At 40.7% G+C, this 23,741-nt stretch overlaps 1 protein-coding gene across 1 annotated transcript in view; it reads left to right on the plus strand.

Moving 5' to 3' along the window:
- GRID2 (glutamate ionotropic receptor delta type subunit 2) overlaps positions 1-23,741 on the plus strand; it is a 1,047,867-nt gene that overhangs the window by 697,470 nt on the left and 326,656 nt on the right. Inside the window, 2 exon segments of the mRNA XM_032224334.1 lie at positions 2,903-3,004; positions 3,006-3,023. Of these exon segments, the coding sequence (XP_032080225.1) occupies positions 2,903-3,004; positions 3,006-3,023 (120 nt within the window).

A 23,741-nucleotide genomic window follows, 5' to 3' on the forward strand; every position in this document is an offset into this window, starting at 1 on the left:
GAGCCACATCCTTCTTTTTAACCAGGCGGCTGTCACGAGAGAAGAGGGCCGCGCTTGTGCAGCAGCCGAAGAATGGGAGGTGAGTATTCAGCTCTGCACAAGCCCAAGGGCACACACTGTCCTCTTCTCTCTGTCAACTGCCTGGTTAAAAAGAAAGACAAGGCTCCATTGGTCTGGAGCCCATCCTTGGGGGAAGGGGTTCCCCTCGCATTCCTCGTCTTCCCGGATGGGCTCCGGAGTCATCACCAGCCACGCAGAGCCTCGCTCCACGCCATAGAAAACTTAGGCACATGCGCACACCCTGTAAATTACAGCCTCGGAGACTTCGTAATGGCAGGAAACAGTTGGGAGAGGGGCTTTGGTCCTGGTCCGGGCTGTAATTGTGCAGGCCGTGTGTGCATGTATGTTTTCCATGGCATGGAACTGCAGCTGGAAGACGAGGAATGGGAGGGCCACCAATGGGGCCTCGTTGTTCAGAAGAGGACTTGTCCCCGAAGAAAAAAAACGCAGCTGCCAGGTACTTTTAACCTGTGATTGGAACACAAGGTGACCACAGTATTTGTGTCTGTGTGTCTCTGTGTGTCTGTGTGTGTGAGAGAGAGAGAGACAGAGAGATACAGACAGACAGAGGCACAGAGAGAGAGGCAGAGAGGGAAGGAGGGAGGGAATCAGAGAGACACACACACACACACAGACAAAGAGACAGAGAGTGGGAGGGAGGGAGGAAGGGAGGGAGAGACAGACAGACAGATAGACAGAGACACACATAGAGAGAGAGACACATACACAGACAGAGTGATTAAGTGAGTGAGTGAGAGAGAGAGACAGACAGACACACACACATACACACACATACACACACAGAGTGACAGAGAGAGGAAGGGAGGAGAGAGAGACAGAGAGACACACTCAGAGAGAAAGGGAGATCGAGACACAGAGAGAGAGAGAGTGACAGATGGAGGAGGGAGGGGGGGAGACAGAGAGACACAGAGAGAGAGAGACAGACAGACAGACAGACAGACAGACACAGAGAGAATGACAGACAGACAGACTCAGAGAGAGAGTCAGAGAGAGACAGAAAGAGAAATAGAGAGAAAGAGAAAAGGAAGGAAGGAAGGAAGGGAAAGTGGGAGAAAGAGATAAAAGAAAGAAGGAAAGAAAGAGAAGAAAGAAAGAAGGAAGGAAAGAAAGAAAGAAAGAAAGAAAGAAAGAAAGAAAGAAAGAAAGAAAGAAAGAAAGAAAGAAAGAAAGAAAGAAAGAAAGAAAGAAAACTTATGACCACAATTGAGCCTAAAATTTTGGTTACTAAGCAAGAGCTTCATTAAGTGAGTTTCACCACATTTTCCACATTGGCCATGCCCACCTGGTCACATGACCTCTGAGCCACTCCCACAAAACAGGCCACACCTACAGAATAGGTTCTAAAAAAATTTGAAACCCACCACTGACGTACTTACGTACATACATACATACAGTATATATACATACATACATGCATACATACAGTATATATATATATATATATATATATATATATATATATATATATATATATATATGTATGTATGTATGTATGTATGTATGTATGTATGTATGTATGTACGTACGTACGTACGTACGTACATACATACAGTATATATACAGTAATATAACGGCCTAATAATGTAATACAGCCCAGGTTCGATTCCCAGTAAGGGTACGGCTAGCGGATGAGAGCTAAATAGCTTGAAATAGATCTATACTAGTCTCCCTTATTTATTTATCAGTACAAATGCAACATACATACAATATATATATACATATATACATACATACATACATACATACATACATACATACATACATACCAGGAGTGGGTTTCGACCGGTTCGCACCGGTCCCTGCGATCCGGTTGGTCGCCGAACCCGGAAGTAAGTAACTTCCGGGAACGGCGAAGGCCCCCCCCCCTGCGCCTGCGCGCGCCCGCACACCCGCGCCCGCTCCTTACCCGGTTTTTTCGAATTCTGCGCTTTCCACGCATGCGCAGAACGCATACAGCGCCTGCGCGATCCTCCAGGAGCAGCTGGAGCATCACGCAGATGCTAGTACGCATGCGCACGCCGCGTGCGTGCACACGCGTGCCGCATGCATGCACGAGGATGCCGCGTGCGTGTGTGAGGACGCCGCCGGCCTCGTTCCAACCAATCCGGTTGGAACGGGGCGAGAAACCCACCCCTGATACATACATACACACACAGTATATATATTAGATACCTTTGTAAATGTTGCACAGGATTTTTTTAAAGGAAGCATAAAGAAGTAGATGAAAGGAATAGCCATATATTAAAATCATTGCAACTGTTTTAAATTTCTTCCAAGTTGTTATTGTACTTTTTTGCACTTATTAAGAGTTCACAGATGCATAAAACATTTGAATAATGAATGTTGAACATCTATATTTTGTTATGAGTAAAGTTCATATGGGCAGGAAGCTATATTTGAAAATGAAGTATACCTCTGAATATACCTAGGGGATGCAGTGGCTCAGTGGCTAACAAGTTGAACTTGTTGATCAGAAAGGTTGGCAGTTTGGTGGTTTGAATCCCTAGTGCTGCATAACATGGTGAGCTCCCATTACATGTCCCAGCTTCCCAGCTTTTGAACCTAGCAGTTCAAAAACAGGTAAAATTGCAAATAGAAAAATAGAGACCACCTTTGGTGGGAAGTAACAGCATTTTGTGCGGCTTCGGCATTTAGTCATGCCGGCCACATGACCACGGAGACGTCTTTGGACAGTGCTGACTCTTCGGCTTTGAAACAGAGATGAGCACCACCCCCTAGAGTCAGGAACAACTACCACATATGTATGAGGGGAATCTTTACCTTTTAAACCTCTGAAAGTTTTCTCTCTCTTGTTTTTAAGGGTGGAGTGAATGGCTTGACAGGAGACTTGGAGTTTGCAGAAAATGGAGGAAACCCCAATGTTCTGTTTGAGATCCTAGGGACAAACTACGGAGAGGAACTGAGGCAGAGGAATCCGTAAGGTAAAATTGTTTCCTCGTCTTTTTGGGGGGAGCAGGGGGGGAAATGTTTCAACAGTGTTAAAAAAAACATTTTGGCAATTAAAAAATTGCAATAAATATAACTAACTGACCAGAAAAAAAATTGTTTTAGAAAAAAAAGATTAAAGGTTGCTTTGAAAGATGCTTTGGATGTTTGTTGTTCTTGATAAGATGGTCAAAATATCATTACATTTTTCACCTAGCCATCTGTGTGGAAATATGGCCCTTATGAGTAGTTTCGGGCAAGATGCGGTGAAGACTGCCATTATATAGTAATTATGTCCCCCCACAATGATATTTTGCATTGACATGAGCACAAAGTCTTGAACTGAGAGGATGCACGTCTGTTTCAAAATGTTAATTATCAAACGGGAAATCAAGTAGAAAATTAAGTATTTCTATTTTTTAGCTTCTCGTTTTCTTATAAATGAAGGTACATATTTTGAGAAATTGCGATAATTGGTGACATCTGCTGTTGTTGTTTTTTTAAAAAAAACATATTGATATTAAATGTATGATGAGTTGCTCTGTGGGTGGTCTGATGGGCGTTCTTTAAGTTTTATATTTGAATAAAAACAAACAAATAAATATGATTTACAGAATAATTAAATTTACGGTTCTCTCCCTGTTCAAATTGTTTCACTCCCTAGAAAAATAGAAAACAAACTTGGTTCATCTTAGAGCTTTTTTTTTAGCTTTTCTTCATATTATGATGCAAAGGAAAGAAAAATAAAACTCTGGATTATTAATCTACATATAAAAAATGGCTGTGTGTGAGTGTGTGTATCTTCAGCATAACTCTGGAACGCCTCAAGCAATTTCAACCAAACGTGGTACACAGATACTTATTCTCTGAAACAAATACTGTGGGGGTAAGACACCCCTAATATCCCTTGGTGTGTGTGTGTTATGGTAACATACAGCCTGTGTGCCTTAAAATGGCTTCTACCGTACAGGGCATGGTAACAGCTTCACAGTACTCCACAAGGGGGCTCCCTCTGGTAAGGAGGAAATCTAACATTAGAAATTATATTTGGTCCCCCTATAAATAATACCCAGGCAACGGCAAGTTATCAGCTAGTTCAGATATGTGTGTGTGTGTGTGTGTGTGTGTGTTTGTTTGTTTGTTTGTGTGTGTGTGTGTGTGTATTCAGTATTTCATTCTGAACAGCTTTTGTTAATGAGTGATCTGAGGCATTGTTGAAGTCAAAGGAATTCTAATTGCATGATTTGGGGTGAATTTCATTCAGAAATCTAATGTATCTAGTATGTGCGTAGACATTATTATGGTTCGTCACACAGTCAGACAAATGTCAGATTGGATTTGGCATTTTTGTCCACCTATCAAGTCCTTCCCAAGCACCTGGGATAGGGAGGGGCGGATGTTTGACAGTGTTACAAATCTCATCATAGGATGTAAGTTGTTCCAAGTAAAACTGCCTTTTGCAATTGACTGGTAGTGAATTTGCCAATAGTGCTCAAATGGTAATTCAGTTGTTGTGGGATTGCACCAAAGTATTTATTACTGTATGAGAATAATTCTTGGCATTGTGTATAGGTAATATTTTTGTTTCTTGTTAAGTTGGGATCATATTACATTTTATTTTTATATATGGAAATAGGACCTTATTTTAGGGTAAGATAAGTTAAAGTCAGTAGAGATCAGATGTATATATTTAATTTATTTATGCTGTATTAAAAGGCGGGGAACCTATAGCTTTGAGAGATTTCTTGTTTCTTGTCGGCAAATCTAACGTAGCCTACAAAATAAATGTTTGTTTGGTTTTTCTGCTATACTGTATCTTGTTTTCTAACCAGTGGCTTAAACGATGTCAAGTTCTATCTTATGAAAGTTGCTACAAGTGCTTGTTAAATGTCAGCCAATTAAAAGAGCTTTGTGTGAAAAAAGAAATACTACATTTTTCTGTTTTTTTTGAATTCTAAGTGACTGAGGAAGTTGTATGTTTTCAGTATCATTTAGTGAGACTATTTAGACTAACAATAAAGGAAAATTTTAAACGGAGAATGGGTTGAAAAAATATTTGCATTTCAAAACACAAATTCGCCTTGGATTTGTATTTAAAGGAACACTTTGGAATAAAATGGGCAAAGCAATATTGTATATTAGTAAATTCTTCAAGCCTTTTTGTCAATGTTCATTTCCTAGAAGTATTGTATGCTTTATTGCTTGATGCCTGATATATAGCATCATGGATATTAAGAAACCTATAATGGACATAGAAAATGGGGAAAAGCTTAGGATAATAATTGCTTGATAGAAAGGACAGAAGGCATTATTATATATATTTTTCTTTTTTCATTTCTCTGTTTCATATGTTCTACCTCCTTTGTTCTGTATATTGAAAAATTGTTTGTGTATGTATATATAATTTTTGATTAATGAATAAAATATTTCCCTATCCCATTTAATAGATATTTAATAGATCAATGTTGTATATATTACATATTTCACTATCCAATGTATAGAGGAAAATATTATACCTATTTAATAAATGTCTATGGATAAAATGATGACTATAGAATATAGAACATGTATTTTATATGTTAGAAACTACCAGTAGATAGTCCTGGTGAAAAGATTGATGAGCAACTATTTATTGCATTTATTTAGATAGTTATTGTGTTACCCATTTATGTATAAGATTTGTTCTGATTTCTGTCCTGTATAACAAGCCGTGTATACAATCTTTGGATCTGTTTTGGACCCAATTTATTTAAGTCACTATAGTTGGGTGACTTTTACTTATATATCTGATTCTTTTGAAATAACAGATATTCAATCTTACTTACCTATCATATCAAAAGATAGTTTAAAAAATAGCTAGCTAAAGAATAATTGCTAATTAGAAGGAACTTTTAATCAGTTCATTATGGTTAATTCATATTACATTGATATAAAAATAGAGGAAATGGTAAAATACCTTTTTTATTATTATTAATAAATGATCGCTCCAGAGAGCTAATTCCATAGTTGAATGTTGATATATGTTGATGTGGAAAACCAATCTTGAGACCTTTCCAACACAGGCTGAGACTATAGCATAATGTCAGAAAAAAAAGGTAATTGTGTTCTCATCCCATTTGATCTCAAGACACTTAGGTTCACATGTGGGTAACCAGTGGTGGAAGCACCAGTTTAACAACCGGTTTAGTGAGTGCGCACTTCGCCCTTGCATGTGCCTTACGCATGCTTTACGCATGCATGCAGCATTCAAAAGATGACCTTTTTAAGCTTCAAAACGTAATCTTCTATGTTAGTCCCTGTGAGTAAAACAGATGACATGTGATAATCCGCTGTGCCATGCGAATCAGCTGAGTTAAAAAACAGGGAAATATAGGACTGGAAAGAGCAGGGATGGGGGGGGGGGCAATGCTCACTGGCACTACCAGTTCACCCAAACCAGTCTGAAACGGCTGAATCCCACCCTGTGGTAACCCATTTTCTACTATCATGCTAACCAGCCTTCCCTCAGGTAGCAGATGGGTTCCCCAGAATTTGCTGCATATGGCAAGTACTTGGACTGCAGAAATCTAACTATTGCCAGCTCATAGATTTATCCAAGCCATGCGTCTTTGGGGCCTTTCAGCATGATCTGAGACACGGTGGTGCAAGTGGTTAGAATGCAGTACTGCAGGCTACTTCTGCTGACTGCCACTGTCTGCAAATTGGCAATTCGAATTCTCACCAGGCTCAAGGTTGGCTCAGCCTTCCATCATTCCAAGGTGGGTAAAATGGGGACCCAGATTGTTGGGGGCAATAGGCTAACTCTGTAAGCCACTTAGAGAGGGTTGTAAAAGCACTATAAAGTGGTATATAAGTCTAAGTGCTCTTGCTATTCTACAGAAGGAATGTTTACTTGCCTTTTTGAATTCCGAAAGTGAGAGTTTATTCATTAGTGAATACATCAATAGAAATGTCATAATGTTTTGACATGGTTAGATGGCATTTGCTCTCTGTGTCTCTGTGTTTATTTTTCATGCAGAAGTAATCCCCCCACCTCCAATCTCCTATTATGGCTTTAAAGAACAGTAGAACAAGATACAGATAAACAACGACAGGAAAAAAATAAATATTAGCATCATTTCAGAAAAGCAAAACAAAGAAAAAGGAAACAAAACAAACACAATACATCCCTCTTCTTTTTGAGCACTCTACTGTTTCTAAAACTGCAGTGATGAAGGGTATCCTCTGTTGATATCCACTGATTCTTCTTTTCCTGAAGTTATTCATTGTTATGTTATTTGCAACTCCATAAATACCAATGCAAGGATTATTGATAAGAAGAGATTGAAAATCATAAGGCATTTGGTGATTGCTGCCAAATTTGTCAGTATTCTGGAAATTATCCTTAAATATCTCCTAAACTGCTGTAGAAAAAATGGGAAGACAGACATTTCATAGGGTGCTTTGAGTTTCCTAGTGTGATAATTGAAGCCTTCTTTTAACTTAGTTTTTGTTGTTGTTATTGGTTTGTTTCCAGTTGATTTTTATTCTACTATCTCTACCCTTTTTAATTTCTTTTTCATTGTCTTGTTTCTATGTTGTAAATCAGTTGTAACCTGTTGTGGCCCACAGAGCTGGCAGCAGAGTCAGACAGTGAGGAGGTTGAGGAGGAACATGGGACAAGTCCTAGGGTTTGAGGGAAAGCTCAGACGAGGGCTCTGTGTCGAAGGCAGAGAGGGAGTTAGGACAGCAGTGAGGCAGAAGAACAGCTGGAGCCTGTCCCAGTACGTGTGTGCACAGAGCTGCCATGAGACAAGAGCAGCTAAGAAAGCAGGTCGACGTAAAGAGTAAAAGCCACACCTTGGAGGTAATTGGCCCTTCCCATAGGAAACAAAAGAAGAACGAAACGGGGAGTGGGCTTTTGCACGAAACAATTAGTTCATTCATTCGGGTCAAGAGTGGAAAGTTCTGTTGGTGACTATAAGAGACTCTGTGCCAAATTTTGCTTTGCCCTGTGTTTGGAAACTAGTGATCTGGCAGAGCTCCAAATGAGATAAGGTGCGTATAGATTCCTCTGAAAGACTGCTTGCTAAGCCTTGCTGACTGTGAATGAAAGGAATTCAAATAAAAGAGGCTTTGCCCTGTGTTTGGAAACTAGTGATCTGGCAGAGCTCCAAATGAGATAAGGTGCGGTGTAGATTCCTCTGAAAGACTGCTTGCTAAGCCTTGCTGACTGTGAATGAAAGGAATTCAAATAAAAGAGGCTTTGCCCTGTGTTTGTAAACTAGTGATCTGGCAGCGCTCCAAATTAGATAAGGTGGCGTGTAGATCCTCTGAAAGACTGTTTGCTAAGCCTTGCTGACTGTGAATGAAAGGAATTCAAATAAAAGAAGCCTTTCCTTCTTGCATTCTAAGAAGCCTGGGTTCAGAACAAAACCACCCAAAGATGCTGGCATGCATAAATTTAAATAATTTAAATAAATTTAAACAACAACAATCTGGCCTTCCTTTAAGAGATCTAATGGCAACTGAATTTGTACCCTTCAGCCTTTTTCCTGCTAGCACCACCAGTGAAGACAACTGAAAGAAGCCAACCCAGTCAAGGAGATACTTCCTTCTGATCATAGGATTCCTCTTAAGCCCAGTAGTGTCCTTGAAATAGACAGGATTTTCTTTTTCCTAGGAGAGAAGAAAATCCGATTCACGTAACCAGGGAAGAGAACAGATATCCTTCTCCCTAAAGCCCACAAACATAAAAGATCAATGCTGCACAGTGTCTGCATAAGCCACTTCGCTTCACCCTGGGGGTGCTATGAATTGTTAGGAACTGTTGGATATTATGGTCTCGGAAACGTATTTCAAAGTGGAAAAAATAGAAAAAAAAAATAACCTTTTAAGATCTTGGACTTTACACAATCTTTGACTGTGCAAACTTTATAGTTTATATGTTATCTCTGCCACATTTAGTAGAGTTTGATGGCTTGCCTAAGAACAGTTTCAAAACTGCAAATCTCAGTGGGAATTTTTATATATATAATTTTGATCTCCCTCGTCCTGCTGTCAGGATTCCTGGCCTGACTTGGTGGTAAATCTCAGAAGTGTCACTCTCTGGCTCAGTGACAGTGCTTGGCTTCCACTTGGAAGGCTTAGTTAGATTAGTATCACTATTGTAGAGAAGAGCAAAGTGATACCAATTATTACCGTACTTTTAATTGTGTTTTTGTAGAAGCAAGATAGCATAGTTGAACATAGAGCCTAGGTGGCGCAGTGGTTAGGGTGCAGTACGGCAGGCCACTTCAGCTGACTTTATCGCAGTTCAGCGGTCAAATCTCACCGGCTCAAGGTTGACTCAGCGCTTCCATCCTTCCGAGGTGGGTGAAATGAGGACCCAGACTGTGGGGCGATATGCTGACTCTGTAAACCGCTTAGAGAGGCTGAAAGCCCTATGAAGCAGGTATATAAGTCTACTGCTATAAGTCTAACTGCTATGTCCTCAAATAATTATTGTTTTCCACTTTTCATATCCATATCGACAAATATCGTCACGGTCTCATCTTTTTTTGAACAGCCAATTGAAATTATACAGTATCACCATTTTCCCATCAATATAATCATCAGCTTCCCCCATTGTTACATATGGGATGAATTCTTTCCTTCCTTGGATTCTTTCTGTAAGGCTTCTAGACATTATAATATCCTGTCCCTGTTGGAATTATCTGAGTGATTAGAACTATGTTCAGTTTGGAATTCCTAGTTATGTTGCTCGGTGAGAAGCAAATGAAACTTCAGACGCCTGGGTCATTGTAAGAATCCCTATAGCTATTTGAGGAAGCACACTTTGTTATTTGAAAACCACTGTGGATTACCACTGTGGTTAGACCTTGAGTGGCAATCATTGAAAGATTTGTTCTGTTGCTGCACTTGCTGGAGAAGACACCTGGATTATGGACTGTGCTGTGATTGAACTGAAGTAGCCTTGTGATTATTATGTTCCACACTGATTGAGGGCACTTCATTAAATCTTGTTTCAATGCTTTGCCACTGTAATTGATTGGTAGTCAATTCTACTACTGTACATACTTAAGGAAGGATTTTAAAATCCTCTTAGGAACAAGCAGTAAATATCAATGGAGATGGATAAAAATACTGATTTTGTTTCAGCAACATCAATACAGCATTGAATTGTTTCTCTTTTGGGGGGTAACATATATAACATATGGTGGAGTGGTGCGATGTCCTAGAGGTGGTGTTCTTGCCTCACAATCAGGAAGCTGTGAGTTCGATCCTAGGTAGAGGCAGATATTTCTCTCTCGGGGCACACTGAGAATGTATCTGCTGAACAAAGCCCCGCATTGGCAACAGGAAAGGCATCCAGCCATTAAAACACTCTGCTAGCTCCATTCAATTGCCCAGAGTCAGCTGAACAAAACTCTGCATTGGCAACAGGAAGGGCATCCAGCCATTAAAACACTCTGCTAGCCCCATTCAGTAGTCCAGAGTCCACCCCACAAGGAATTTCTGGGGTTGTTAAATGAAGACGATGATATATAACAACATGGCAGATGTAATTCATTTCTGCTACTCAAAATTCTGAATGCTGAATTTATATGCTATGGATTCTATGAAAATATCATTATATATAATCAGATGGCGACAATCTTTGAATGTTCTGAGTGCCAATCTATGGTTACATTATTAACAAGGATGCTAATCTCATGAGATTTAATAAACTCACAAACCCGTGTTCGAGAAAGCCAAAATCTGTGAGGATATCACACGAGAGTTTATCATTGTTGTTGTATTAAATCTCATAGGATGAATGCTATTGGAAAAGACCAACCATTTCTAAATTTTAAAAACAAAAAGTGGGGGCAGGGAGTGCACAGGAGACGGCAGAGGTAATTTGAGTAAGGAGCTAATTCTGCACAAGAAAGGGATGAGATTTTTTTTTTTGCTTCTTGTTTTAATTTGCCACTATCATACTGAACTGATGGCTCTTTCTTCTGTAATTATGAAGGATGAGCCAGTCTTTGATAATGTAAGTGAATGTTGCCAATTTCAATGCTGTTAGGCTGGAATATGATGGCATGCAAAGTTGCAAAATAGCATAATAGATTTATGAACACCAATTTTGCAAACCATTAGGTAGAGCTGAGTTTTTTCAGCTGCTATTGGAGCCTGGTGGCGCAGTGGTTAGAAAGAGTACTGCAAGCTACTTCTGCTGACTGCCAGCTGACTGCAGTTTGGCAGTTCGAGTCTCACCAATTCAGGGTTGATTCAGCCTTCCATCCTTCTGGTTGGAAAATTAGGCACAGATTGTTGGGGAAAATATGCTGACTCTGTAAACCACTTCGAGAGAGCTGTAAAGTACTGCAAAGTGGTATATAAGTCTACATTCTATTTCCGGTATAACGATTACACCTGTGAATGCAAAGAAATTACTAGTCTTCTTTAGTTTTATTTGCTTGTTTGTTGTAGAATATTTCTATATCAGCCTATAATTGCACAATGTACAGTGAGGAAGCCTTAACACTGCACATCTTCTACATTGATATAAAACAATAACCCATCTGGTGGATGTTTTAAGGTTTAGCGTTTTAATCTGTTCTCAGTGCTGTAACCGCTAAGCGGGCCTTTGATTGTAATGGATATGAATGTGATAGATGGATAGCCTATGACAATGGGCCAAAGTCCTATTGAAAAACAATCGCTTCTCCAAATAATAGAATAATAGGAGTCAGGCATAGATTTGAAAGGAACATGTTCCGCATGTGGGCTTCCAAATACCTATCTTCTGATCCACAGCTATCCTTTACCTTTTATGGAATAGACTCTCCGAAGACCTTCCCTAGATATCTGGAGTGGAACAAACTGATTCATTCTTGGTAAAGAACTCCCTTGCCAAATCCAAAACATACCATAATTTTCAGAGTATAAGACGCACCTTTCCCCCCCAAAAAAAGAGGGTGAAAATTTGAGTGTGTCTTATACACCAAATGTAGCCCTACCCACCCCATCAGAAGCCAAAAACTCGAGGCATGGAGGCAGCGATGGTCTGTGGCAATCCCTGCAGCCTGGGACAGTTGATTGGGGGTATTCCAGCAATCCGATCCACCCGCCAATCAGCTGTGCTGAATCAGGCTGCAATAAGTGCTGAAGTTCACCTGGCTGGTCAGGGTTTGCAGCACCAATCACTTTCAGAAAGCACAGTAACTGATTCAGCAGGATTCAAAATAATAATAATATACATACATTACCAAAAGCAGGTTTTCCAAGGTAGCAGTACATACAAGCAAAACACCAAGCAGTTTCACTTCAGTTCTTGGCTAAGTCAGGCTTCTTCCTGTTCATCACCTTGCTCACACAGTAAATTTCAGATTCCGAATAGCCCTCATTGGCTGACTTAGTTGCTATGCCTATTCATTGGGCTGACCTTTTTACCATGTATCAGCTGATACTATGAATGCTGGTAGGCAGAGGCAAAAAAAAAAATCTTCTTATTTTCCTCCCCAAAACTAAGATGTGTCTTATAACTCTGAAAAATATGGTTATAATCCTTATGAGGGGGGTCTTTGTTGTACTGATAATGTTACCCAATTTGGTAATGAAACACTGCAAGAAAGGTTCGCCTGGTGCACCAATTGCGGCCCTACCTGGACCGGGAGGCCCTTCGGATAGTCACTCATGCCCTTTGTCACCTCAAGACTGGCTACTGTAACGCGCTCTACATGGGGGCTGCCCTTGAAGAGTGTTCGAAGACTTCAGCTTGTCCAGAACACAGCTGCGAGCAATAGTGGGTGCATCTCGGTACACCCACGTTACACCTATCCTCCGCGAGCTGCACTGGCTGCCCATTGGTCTCCGGACACGCTTCAAGGTGCTAGTCGTTACTTTTAAAGCCCTACATGGTATTGGACGTGGATACTTGAGACCGCCTCCTGCCAGTCACCTCCCAAAGACCTATTAGATCCCACAGATTAGGCCTCCTCCGAATTCCATCTGCCGGCCAATGTCAGCTGGCGACTCCTCGGGGAGGGCCTTCTCTGTGGCTGCTCCGGCCCTCTGGAACGATCTTCCCATGGAGATCCGGACCCTTACTACCCTTCCGGCCTTCCACAAAGCAGTTAAGACCTGGCTGTTCCGGCAGGCCTGGGGCTATTGAACTATCCAGCCCCATTCGAGGTTACAGCTGTTGTAGAATTTTAAATTGTTTGTTTTTTATTGTAAGCCGCCCTGAGTCTCTTGGGAATAGGTGCGGCAATACAAACCTAATAAATGGAATGAAGTGAATGAATGACTGAAAACAAGCAAGCTCAGAGACCACCAAGGACTCTTCATGCAGCCTGAGCTACAAATATTTTCCTTATTAGGGTATAATCCCAACCTTCAACCTTAATTTGGAATGAGCCTCTGATTTATAAATCAATCTGAGAAGCTAATGTTAAGGAAACACCCTCAGAAATTCTCTTCAGTTTTAACATATCATTAGAAATTATATGCCTTCTGCTGCAAAGTTCTTATCTATTGATATATCTATCAATCCAATTCTGTTCCCCTTGCTTCACTCTATATTGATGTACCTCCAGCTCCTGTAGACAACTAAAAGACCAGCATATTGTAGGCGTCTTTTGCATGAATTCTCTTGAATTGCTGAATTCTCTCTGATTGGAAAGGTCAAATTAAGATAATGGCCCCATTGGTCTTATTTGGATACCTGGGGAAAATGATTATGAGAGAAATAAGATTTGAATTATTCTTGTAAAAAGGAGTGAACCTGACGGATTCCATTTTGAAGGAGATCTCAGACATTACATTACTTGCAGTACGTATCTATGTACCTTATTTAGCTAACTGGAAGAATAGTTAGCTGAAAGAAGCATTTTATGTTTAGCTGGCATTAGCTCAGGTCAATTCGACCTTTGTCAAAAAACCCAGATGGGAGGCTGGAAATCCCCTGGCTAGGGATGTGATGCTGGATGTGTTTTCAAGAAGCTTGGTAATTATCTTGTTATTATCATGTACAGGAAATCTGGGGAAATTTTGTATTGTTTGAAAATATCATACGTCTGAGACACATGTGAACGGAAGATCTACACGCATGTGAATGGAAGAGCTGGCTTTTGGCTTTAGCTTAGTTATTGCCAAACAATTGTAATGGTAGCCAAGTACAACTATGTAATTGTATTATGAAACACCTTGATGATGCCCACGAGACCACAATTTGTGTATTTAAGCCTCACCTGTCGCCCTGTCAATTATTCTCTTTTCCGAGAATCCACTTGCGCAAGTGTAAATAAATAGATGCCTTTTGTTGATCATAGTCTCCTTGACCATTTTTAAAATATATAGAAACTATCTGAAATATATTTTTCTATTATGTGACTCATAAGGTAATTGAGAGTAGAATATTATCCCATCTATCCCATCTTCTATTATCCCATCTATTTTATATTATCCCACATACCTCCCAGCGGCCAGTAAGATCCCACAGATTGGTCCTCCTTCAGATGCCGTCAGCCAACAGTGTCAGCTGGCGGGCCCTCAGAGGAGAGCCTTCTCTGTGGCTGCTCCGACTCTCTGGAACCAGCTCCCCCTGGAAATCCGGACCATACCCACTCTCATGGCCTTCAGGAAAGCTGTAAAAACTTGGCTGTTCCAGCAGGCCTGGGGCTGTTGACCTCACAGGTGAGGTCCAGCCCCGACTAGAATGAATGTATGAAGGTGTTTGTTGTTTTTAAATTGTTTTCTTTTTATCGTTATATGTTTTTTTTTTCCTTATATTTTTTGTAAACTGCCCGGAGTCCTTCGGGATTGGGCGGCATATAAATATATTTAATAAATAAATAAATCCCATCTCACTCTGTAAGGGGCGTGCATAAGCGCACCAAAGTGCCTACTGTCCCTGTCCTAATGCTCCATTTATTCGTATCCATTTCATGTATTCATAATCATGCTTAAACTTATATCTGTTATCTTATGCATGCTTGACAAATAAATAAATGCAAATAAAAGAAAATGATTTTTTTGTACTTACATCCCTGCTTCTTCTGGTTGGTGAAGGCACTTCCTAGAAATTGGATACAAAACGTTTCCTTAAGTGAAGGGTTATTTACACTTGTCTTGAAGGAGGCAGTGATATCTCCCCATCTAAATATGCCAGCACTGGATCCAGTTGTCAAGGTTTTCATCCAGTCTACAACACACAGACATCCCCCTTTCTAGGAAAGATTGTTGCGAAAGTGGCCAGGCTGTAGCTAAGCTGCAGCTATTCTAGACACCTTTTAGTTGAATTTTAGGTTGAGACACAATATGGAAACGGCATGAATAGATCCAAACTTATGACAATTTTTATGACAGTCGTTTAGCAAATCAGGACAGTCCTTAGTGAATCACATAATTGTTAAGCGAATACAGCTTCCCCCGTAGGAGTTTTTGGATGGAAACTTTTGGCAAAGAAGGTTGCAAATTGTAATCCTATATCGTAGGAATTTACAACAAATTGATCTGGTTGCCAAGCGCCCAAATTTTAATTTCATAACCCCAGATTGGTGTGAGGGTCATAAGTGTGAGTAAAGGTCACAACTCACTTTTTCCAGGATCATCATGACTTTGAATAGTGGTACGGTGACCAAAGGGTGGAGCTCTCACCTCACAATCAATCCTGGGTAAAGGCAGATATTTCTCTCTCTGGGCACACTGGGAATATACAATACAATACGATAGCAGAGTTGGAAGGGACCTTGGAGATCTTCTAGTCCAACCCCCTGAGTAGGCAGGAAACCCTATACCCTTTCAGACAAATGGCTATCCAACATCTTCTTAAAGAATTCCAGTATTGGTGCATTCACAACTTCTGGAGGCAAGCTGTTCCACTGATTAACTGCTCTAACTGTCAGCAAATTTCTCCTTAGTTCTAAGTTGCTTCTCTCCTTGATTAGTTTCCACCCTTTGCTTCTTGTTCTACCCTCAGGTGCTTTGGAGAATAGCTTGACTCCCTCTTCTTTGTGGCAACCCCTGAGATATTGGAACACTGCTATTATGTCTCCCCTAATCCTTCTTTTCATTAAACTAGACATACCCAGTTCCTGCCACCATTCCTCATATGTTTTAGTCTCCAGTCCCCTAATCATCTTTGTTGCTCTTCTCAGCACTCTTTGTAGAGTCTCAACATCTTTTTTACATTATGGCAACCAAAACTGAATGCAGTATTCAAAGTGTGGCCTTACCAAGGCATTATAAAGTAGTGTTAACACTTCACGTGATCTTGATTCTATCCCTCTGTTTATGCAGCCTAGAACTGTGTTGGCTTTTTTTGGCAGCTGCTGCACACTGCTGGCTCATATTTAAAGGGTTGTCCACTAGGACTCCAAGAACCCTCTCACAGTTACTACTATTGAGCAAGGTACCACCTATACTGTACCTGTGCATTTCGTTTTTTGTTTTTGTTTTTTTTTATCGGATGAAAAGAACTCCACATTGGGGATAGGAAGGGCATCCGGCCATAAACACTCAGCCCCATTCAGTTGCCACTCTGCAAGGCATTATGGGGTCATTAAAGGAGGATTAACAATGATTTGAATCATTGTTAATCAAATAGTCATACATCAAGGGTTACCTGTAGTCTCATAGTCTCACATCTCTGTGAAGTCTTTGGATTAGGTGATCCATCAATATAGAATTGAATACTGTCAGTGCAGATCTCCTAAGCCCTGTATCCTCCCAGGTACTCAAAAAGCTCATACCCTGTTGTCCTTCAAATGAGCACTATGCAAAATTAGTTGTGGGTTGCTCTCTCCAAATTAATCATTGTGCTTTCTAGGTTAATTGTTTCCATATTTTGTTTTCATTATTGTAACCTCCCAGAGCTCTCCGGAGCTGGCAACCCTACAAGTATGATTTATAAATAAAAATAAATTTGAAAGTTTACACAAAGGCCTAAGTCATAAATCATAGGTTATAGACTATGACAGCATAGTATGGTGTGTGAACCCAACCACACATAGCTTCCCCAACCTTTCATTCTGCCTTTCCCAAGCTAAAAGCATAGGAGTTTCTGCAGCTTTCTTAACTTAGTGCTCTTCCGAGGCATTGGGAATTGAAGTTTAAAGATTCCAGGCAGGCATGTGTTGAAGTCCAATATATCTGGAGGCCACCGGGTCAGAATAGAAACGATTAGAAAAATTGAGAAAGTGGAAGGAGAGAAATTATAAATTTCTCTCAAAGCTATTTAGCCATTATTTGTGTAGTAAACGTGTTTTCCTTTCATAGTTTGGGGAAAGGGAAATAATTATGATTGAAGTGGGCAGGTGTAAAGGATCCTGTTTGCTAGGAGTATCACGGAAACTTTTAAAAAATTACAGAATAAAACATTTCCACCAGATACTCTTACATCAGATCCATAGCGTAGAACTGTGGGATTTACCAGGATATCAGACTGATCTAAACCACCTAGCAATCTTTGACTGATTTTGGAAACTTCTCTAAACAGAAAAGCAAGGAAAACTCCGGGTTTAGACTAGGAAATCAAACGCTCATCCTAGAAGAAAACAATTGTTGACAAGATAACTGCAAATATATCCACGAACTCACCAGCAACCTCCAACAGCCTTGTTTCTCCATATTTCCCACCTTAAAAAGGAGTAGGATGATATTCTATGTCTGTGATGGTGAATCTATGGCACGCATGCCACAGGTGGCACACAGAGCCCCTTCTGCGGGCACATGAGCCGTCATCCAGCTCAGCTCCATTGCGCATGTGCGCATGCCTCCCACCAGCATGCATGTGGTAAATGCACAGGAGAGGGGGGTCCCCACGCATGCATGAGGGGGCAGAGGGCTAAGTGCGCATGCACAGGAGTGGGAGGCGCACAAAGGGATGCAGCATGCCCCCCGTGCCCCATTTTTTATTTTAGGAGACTTCAGGTGGGTCTGCTAGGCTCAAACGGTTTGCAGCGGGGTAACAGGCATGTGCTGGGGGAACGCTGGGGGGGGGTCTTGCTCATGGGGTCAGGGCGCATTGCATTATGGGTATGGGTGTGCATCCGTGTACTGTCATGCACATGTGTGCAATTTCGGCACATGAGGAGAAAAAGGTTAGCCATCACTTTTCTATGTTATGAAGGCATCGTGGCTACATAACACAGCAAAGTAGAATTTTTTGGTTGTTGTTTTTGACCGACATGACACACACACAAAATATTTGCAGAAGTGAAGATTGCATGTAAAGGACTTAAATCCCTTTCAGCTTCCAAGTTAACCTGCTCATTTGAGTTCAGCAGTGAACCAGACACCAGGAGTAATATTCTGTGGCAAACTGGCTTAGCTGCCAACAGCGAAGTTTAAAAGAGCAGAGAGCGAGGTCAATATTATGAAATACTGACATGCCCTCCTAATTGCTCTGCATACCAGGGAATGAATTTAGCCAGGCAGGTACATGAAGTGAAACTAAGTGTTGTCGGGGCTTCTAGATAAAATGTGTCTGATTTAGTAAAGAAAAACATGTTTACCACAGAGGTTTATAAAATACACTTCTCCACTGCCCTGGGTCACAGGTATCTTTGGGAATATGAACTTTTACATATCTGCTTTATAGATACAATACAATAGCAGAGTTGGAAGGGACCTTGGAGGTCTTCTAGTCCAACCCCTGCCTAGGCAGGAAACCTTATACCATTTCAGACAAATGGCTATCCATCTTCTTAAAGACTTGCAGTGTTGGGGTATTCACAACTTCTAGAGGCAACTTCTGTTCCACTGATTCGTTGTGCTCACTGTCAGGAAATTTCTCCTTAATTCTAAGTTGCTTCTCTCCTTGATTAGTTTTTTACCCATTGCTTCTTGTTCTACCCTCAGGTGCTTTGGAGAATAGCTTCACTCCCTCTTCTTTGTGGCAACCCCTGAGATATTGGAAGACTGCTATCATGTCTCCCCTAGTCCTTCTTTCATTAAACTAGACATAGCCAGTTCCTGCAACCATCTTCATATGTTTTAGCCTCCAGTCCCCTAATCGTCTTTGTTGCTCTTCTCTGCACTCTTTCTAGAGTCTCCACCTTTTCTACATAATGGCTATATTTATTATTATAGTTATTTATTCTCGTACACATTATCAATGAAGTGCATTTTCTTTTTACTCCCCCCCCCATCTTCCTTTTTGTAATTTGTATAATTAATTGTATATGTTATGTTTTGACTTTCTTTGAGGTGCAACTCCGATAGGTGGATGGAAATTTATTGCAGGCAGCTAAAATTATTTTAATAAATCTATGCAACATGTCTGAAGTTATGGGAAAAACTTAAAGATTACCAGGTTGTTACTAGAACAGTGGAAAGTGTTGCTTCGAAAAAACAAAGGTTCTATTCAGAACTATCCCAGGATATCCATGCCCATACACACGCACACACAAACACACAAACACAGATTCCAGAAGCCATATTCCCAGAAAGGACATGGCCCAGAACAACAAAAAAAGAACTGTTAATTAAGTTCACTGATTAAAATTAATTGCCTATAAACTAAGATGCTTACTTTACAAAATTAATTGTGTCTTGTTTCGAGATATCATCTATCCTCATTCATATATAGGTAGTTCTCCACTTATAACAGTTCATTTAGTGACAACGGCACTGGAAAAAGTGACTTATGAGCATTTTTCACACTAATGACTATTGCAGTATCCCCATGGTCACATGATTTACATTCAGATGCTTGGCAATGGACTCATATAGTATTTATATATGATGGTTGCAGTGCAGTGGTGGGTTCTGGATTCCATTCCAACTGGTACAGTTGGAATGGCCCCGGCGTCACCACATGGATGTGCATGGTGCGCGCACAGACGCGTGCGGCACACACATGCGTTGTACTTGCCTGTGATGCTTCCGCAAGCCTCTGCAACACTCCAGCTACTCGGCGGAGCGTGGCACAGGTGCTGTACGCGTCATGCACATACACGGAAGGGCCAAGGGCTCAAAGGACAGGTAAGGAGCTTGGGTGGGTGGGTGGGGCCTCCAGAGCATGGTACCAGAACGGTACCTGGTGCTCCAGGCAGGCTCCTGTATACCCGTACTGGAGCATACCACCTGCAACCCACCACTGTTGCAGTGTGTCCTGGGATGTGTGATCACTTTTTGCAAACTCCTGACGAACAAAGTCAATGGGGAAACCAGATTCACTTAACAACTGTGTTACTAATTTAAGGACTGCAGCGATTCACTTAATAAATGGGGCAAGAAAAGTCGTTAAATGAGGCAAAACTCGCTGAACAAATTTGTCACTTAGCAACATAAATTTTGAGCCCTATTGTGGTCGTAAGTCAAGGACGATCTACATGCAAACTACTCTCAGGTTGCATACAGACACACTGAGCACAGAGTCTCACCTGCTGCCTCCTTCTCCTCCAGGAGAAACATGAAAAATAAAAAGGAACAGCATGGAAATGAAGAAACGAAATGGAATAATAACCACGAGAATGAAAGGGAGAGAGAAAACTGGAGGTAATCAGGGACAGAAATCATCTCCAAAAGGATTAAAATCAGGAGGCATTATTTTAGAAGGTCCATACTTTTCAGCATGAATATCTGCAATCATTTGCATCTCCTCTTCATTCCTTTACTTTACATAACTCCTACATATCAACAAATGCAGCCTATCAGCAGAGGTGGTATTCAGCCAGTTCGGACCGGTTCACCCAAACCGGTAGTGGAAATAGTGGATGAGGTCGCCCACCGCCCCGGATCTATGCTGTCCTATTTAGGCATGTTTTTGAGACCGGGTGCATGCATGGAAGGTGCGTATGCACGCAAAGCACATGCACAGAAGGCCAGGCGTATGTGCAAAGCGAGGATGCATGTGATGAACCAGTGGTAACAAAATGTGAAACCCACCCCTGCCTATCACCTTCCCCTTAATTATTTGGAGAAAGAAATCTTTCATCCTACAGGTAAATAAGGCCTTAGACTGCACTACAATGGAGAGTGCACCTAATTTGTTCTTTTATTTATTTACTAACAAAAATGTATATCTTGTCAAGTTCCTGAGAGTTTTCCTCTTACAGCAAATGCCATCTAAGTGATTTTAAGCCAGCTTAGATCAAATTGAAAAAGCTTGTTCTCAGTGCAGGCAGAATGAAAAATGGATGATTGAAAAGATGGGGCAAAATCTACTTGTGTCGCTTTAGCTGCCTTTGTGAATAATTAAAACTTCAGAGCTGGTCACGTATATCATGTGTAGCTTTCACAGTTTCCTTGGACATTTTCAATTGTGGGACTATATTTTTTAAAAAATTCAAGTATCCGCACAATGCTTGGAAAACCAGCTCAGCCAAGGACCTATTTCTTTCTTTCTTTGTTTGTTTATTAAATTTATTTGCCACCCATCTCACCACAAGGTGACTCTGGATGACTTAAAAATTAAAAGCAATAAAATCATACTCCTTATGAAGAAGCCCGTGGAGAGCCTGAAGGTGACTCAAAGTAAGAGTACCAAAACCAAGGAAGAAAGATTGCACTGGGAGTCTCAACGGAGCCTATAATGGAGTGACCTAACTCCACTTTCTAAAACACATTTGCATTATATTATTTAAAAGCTACAGAGATCCTTGAAGCAGCAGAGTAATTAGACTTCCTGGTGAGTGTTCATATGACCCAAGGCATGAATAAGGGAAATGGAAAGAAATAAGTACCAGGATTTAAAAATAATCGACAGCAAAAAAAAAAAAAAAAAAAAACAGTTGCTAAGAGTTTAGATTATGAAAATTTAAAATGGATTTATTTATTTATTTATCTATCTATCTATCTATCTATCTATCTATCTATCTATCTATCTATCTATCAATTTATTTATTTATTTATTTAGCATATGGCATACAATGTCACGGAAATCTACAAATGCTAAACGCAATGCAGCCCCGATGGCTTAAATTGCTAATTCACTCTCTGCGCTTACCTTACTATCCTTGGTGCACCACCAGAAAGGGTTTGGATCCGGGGTGTCAAACTGGATTTCTTTGAGAGCCAGATCAGGATTGTAGTTCCCCGCTGTGGGCCAGCCAGGGGTGGTTGCAGGGAAATGGCCTGGACAGCCTCCTGCAGCACTTTGCCAGCCAAAAACGGGGTGTTTTTGGCCTGGCCGGCCTGGACCTAAAACGGGACACACGGATGCTTAGATCTGGTCCGCGGGGCCAGTTTGGAATAGAAATAGCACGGACTGGCCCGTGGTGCCTCTGGCAGCCAAAATGTACACAGTTCCCCCATACCTTGTTTGGCCAGCAAAGTGTTTCAGGAGGCAACCCAGGCCAAAAACAGGCCTCACGGAGGTCACATGGGGACAGCACACAGCCTTCCATGCCCTGTTTTGGCTGCCAGAGGGGCAGCCTTTGCAGGTCTGGTTTAAGCAACCTGTGGGCCAGATCCTGCCCTTGGGCCTTGAGTTTGACAGCCCTGGTTTACATGGATTTGGATTTAGCTCATTTAAAAGTATTTGTGGATTAATAAAATAATAAATGAAATGAAATGAAATAGACTTTCCTATTTGTCCCAGAGAAATAATTGGTCACGAACAAAAGGCAAGGGAGCGTAGAATATATGAGTGGGACTAATGAATTAACAGTGCAGAGAAAAGGAAAAGAAAAGAGAAATAAAAGTGCTCATTTTGGCTGTTTTCCCTTGTTGGGAAAACTAAAGCGAGAGAGATTATTTTAGACTAACAGCAGGAGAACATAGGAGAACACCACTATTATAGCAAACATCAGAAAATGGCAATAAACTAGTGAGGTTACAAAGAATGTGTGAAGAACAGGGGGAAAATATTATAAAGTCAATGGCAACTTTGTTGGCTAAAAGAGTTGAAAATACGAAAGAGAAATTCAGTTTTTAAAAATGGAAAAATCTTCAATGGAAATGATTGGAAGAGTGAGCTAATCAAGGGGAAAAATGAACTTGCACTTATTCCTGAAAATACGTGCAAAATTTTAAACGGGGAGAAAATAAAATAAATATGTTTGCATCTGCACTTGAAGATCAGAAGCTGCTTCCTTTTTCAAATATAGTTTTCTTTGTTTCTTTCCTCTAACTTTCTGTTTTATCTGCGTTCATGTTACTTTTATTCATGTAAACATTTTTAATAAAAGTTGTGTTTATATATATATAAAAAGGAAAGGCCAGAACTCTTTGAGTTCTATTCGGTTGCAGTCTTCTCCCAAAGAGAAATTTGATTCAAATGGAAATAAGTAGCATAATTTACACAAGAAAGGAGTAGCAGTAAAGTAAATAAATCGATAGTTAGAGAACGTTTAGCTACTGTGCATAAATTTAAATTTCCAGACCAATTACATTTTTGACTCTTGAAGGAGTTAAGAGTCATTTAATATCTGAAGGAAGCTCTGAGAAATTGTGCCAAAGAACTGGAGAGAAGCAAATGTTTCCACATTCCAAAACAGGGGGTGGGGGGGAAGAAAACCCACAAAACTACAGATGGGTCAGCTTGACAGTAATACCATTCAAAAGTCTACAAAAACTACTAAGCCATCATTTTGTGAGCATTTTGTAAAGAATGCACCACTTAGCAGGAGTGAGCAGGAGTTGCAAAAACAAGCAAATGTTGATTGTTGTCATTGTTAGTTGTGAAGTTGGGTCTGACCCATGCTGAGAAAGAACCCATGGACAACGTTCCTCCAGGCCTTCCTGTCCTCTACCATCCACTGGAGTCCATTTAAGCTCTCGCCTATGCTTCAGTGACT

Source organism: Thamnophis elegans, chromosome 9 (assembly GCF_009769535.1).
Source record: "Thamnophis elegans isolate rThaEle1 chromosome 9, rThaEle1.pri, whole genome shotgun sequence".
Classification (NCBI taxonomy): domain Eukaryota; kingdom Metazoa; phylum Chordata; class Lepidosauria; order Squamata; family Colubridae; genus Thamnophis; species Thamnophis elegans.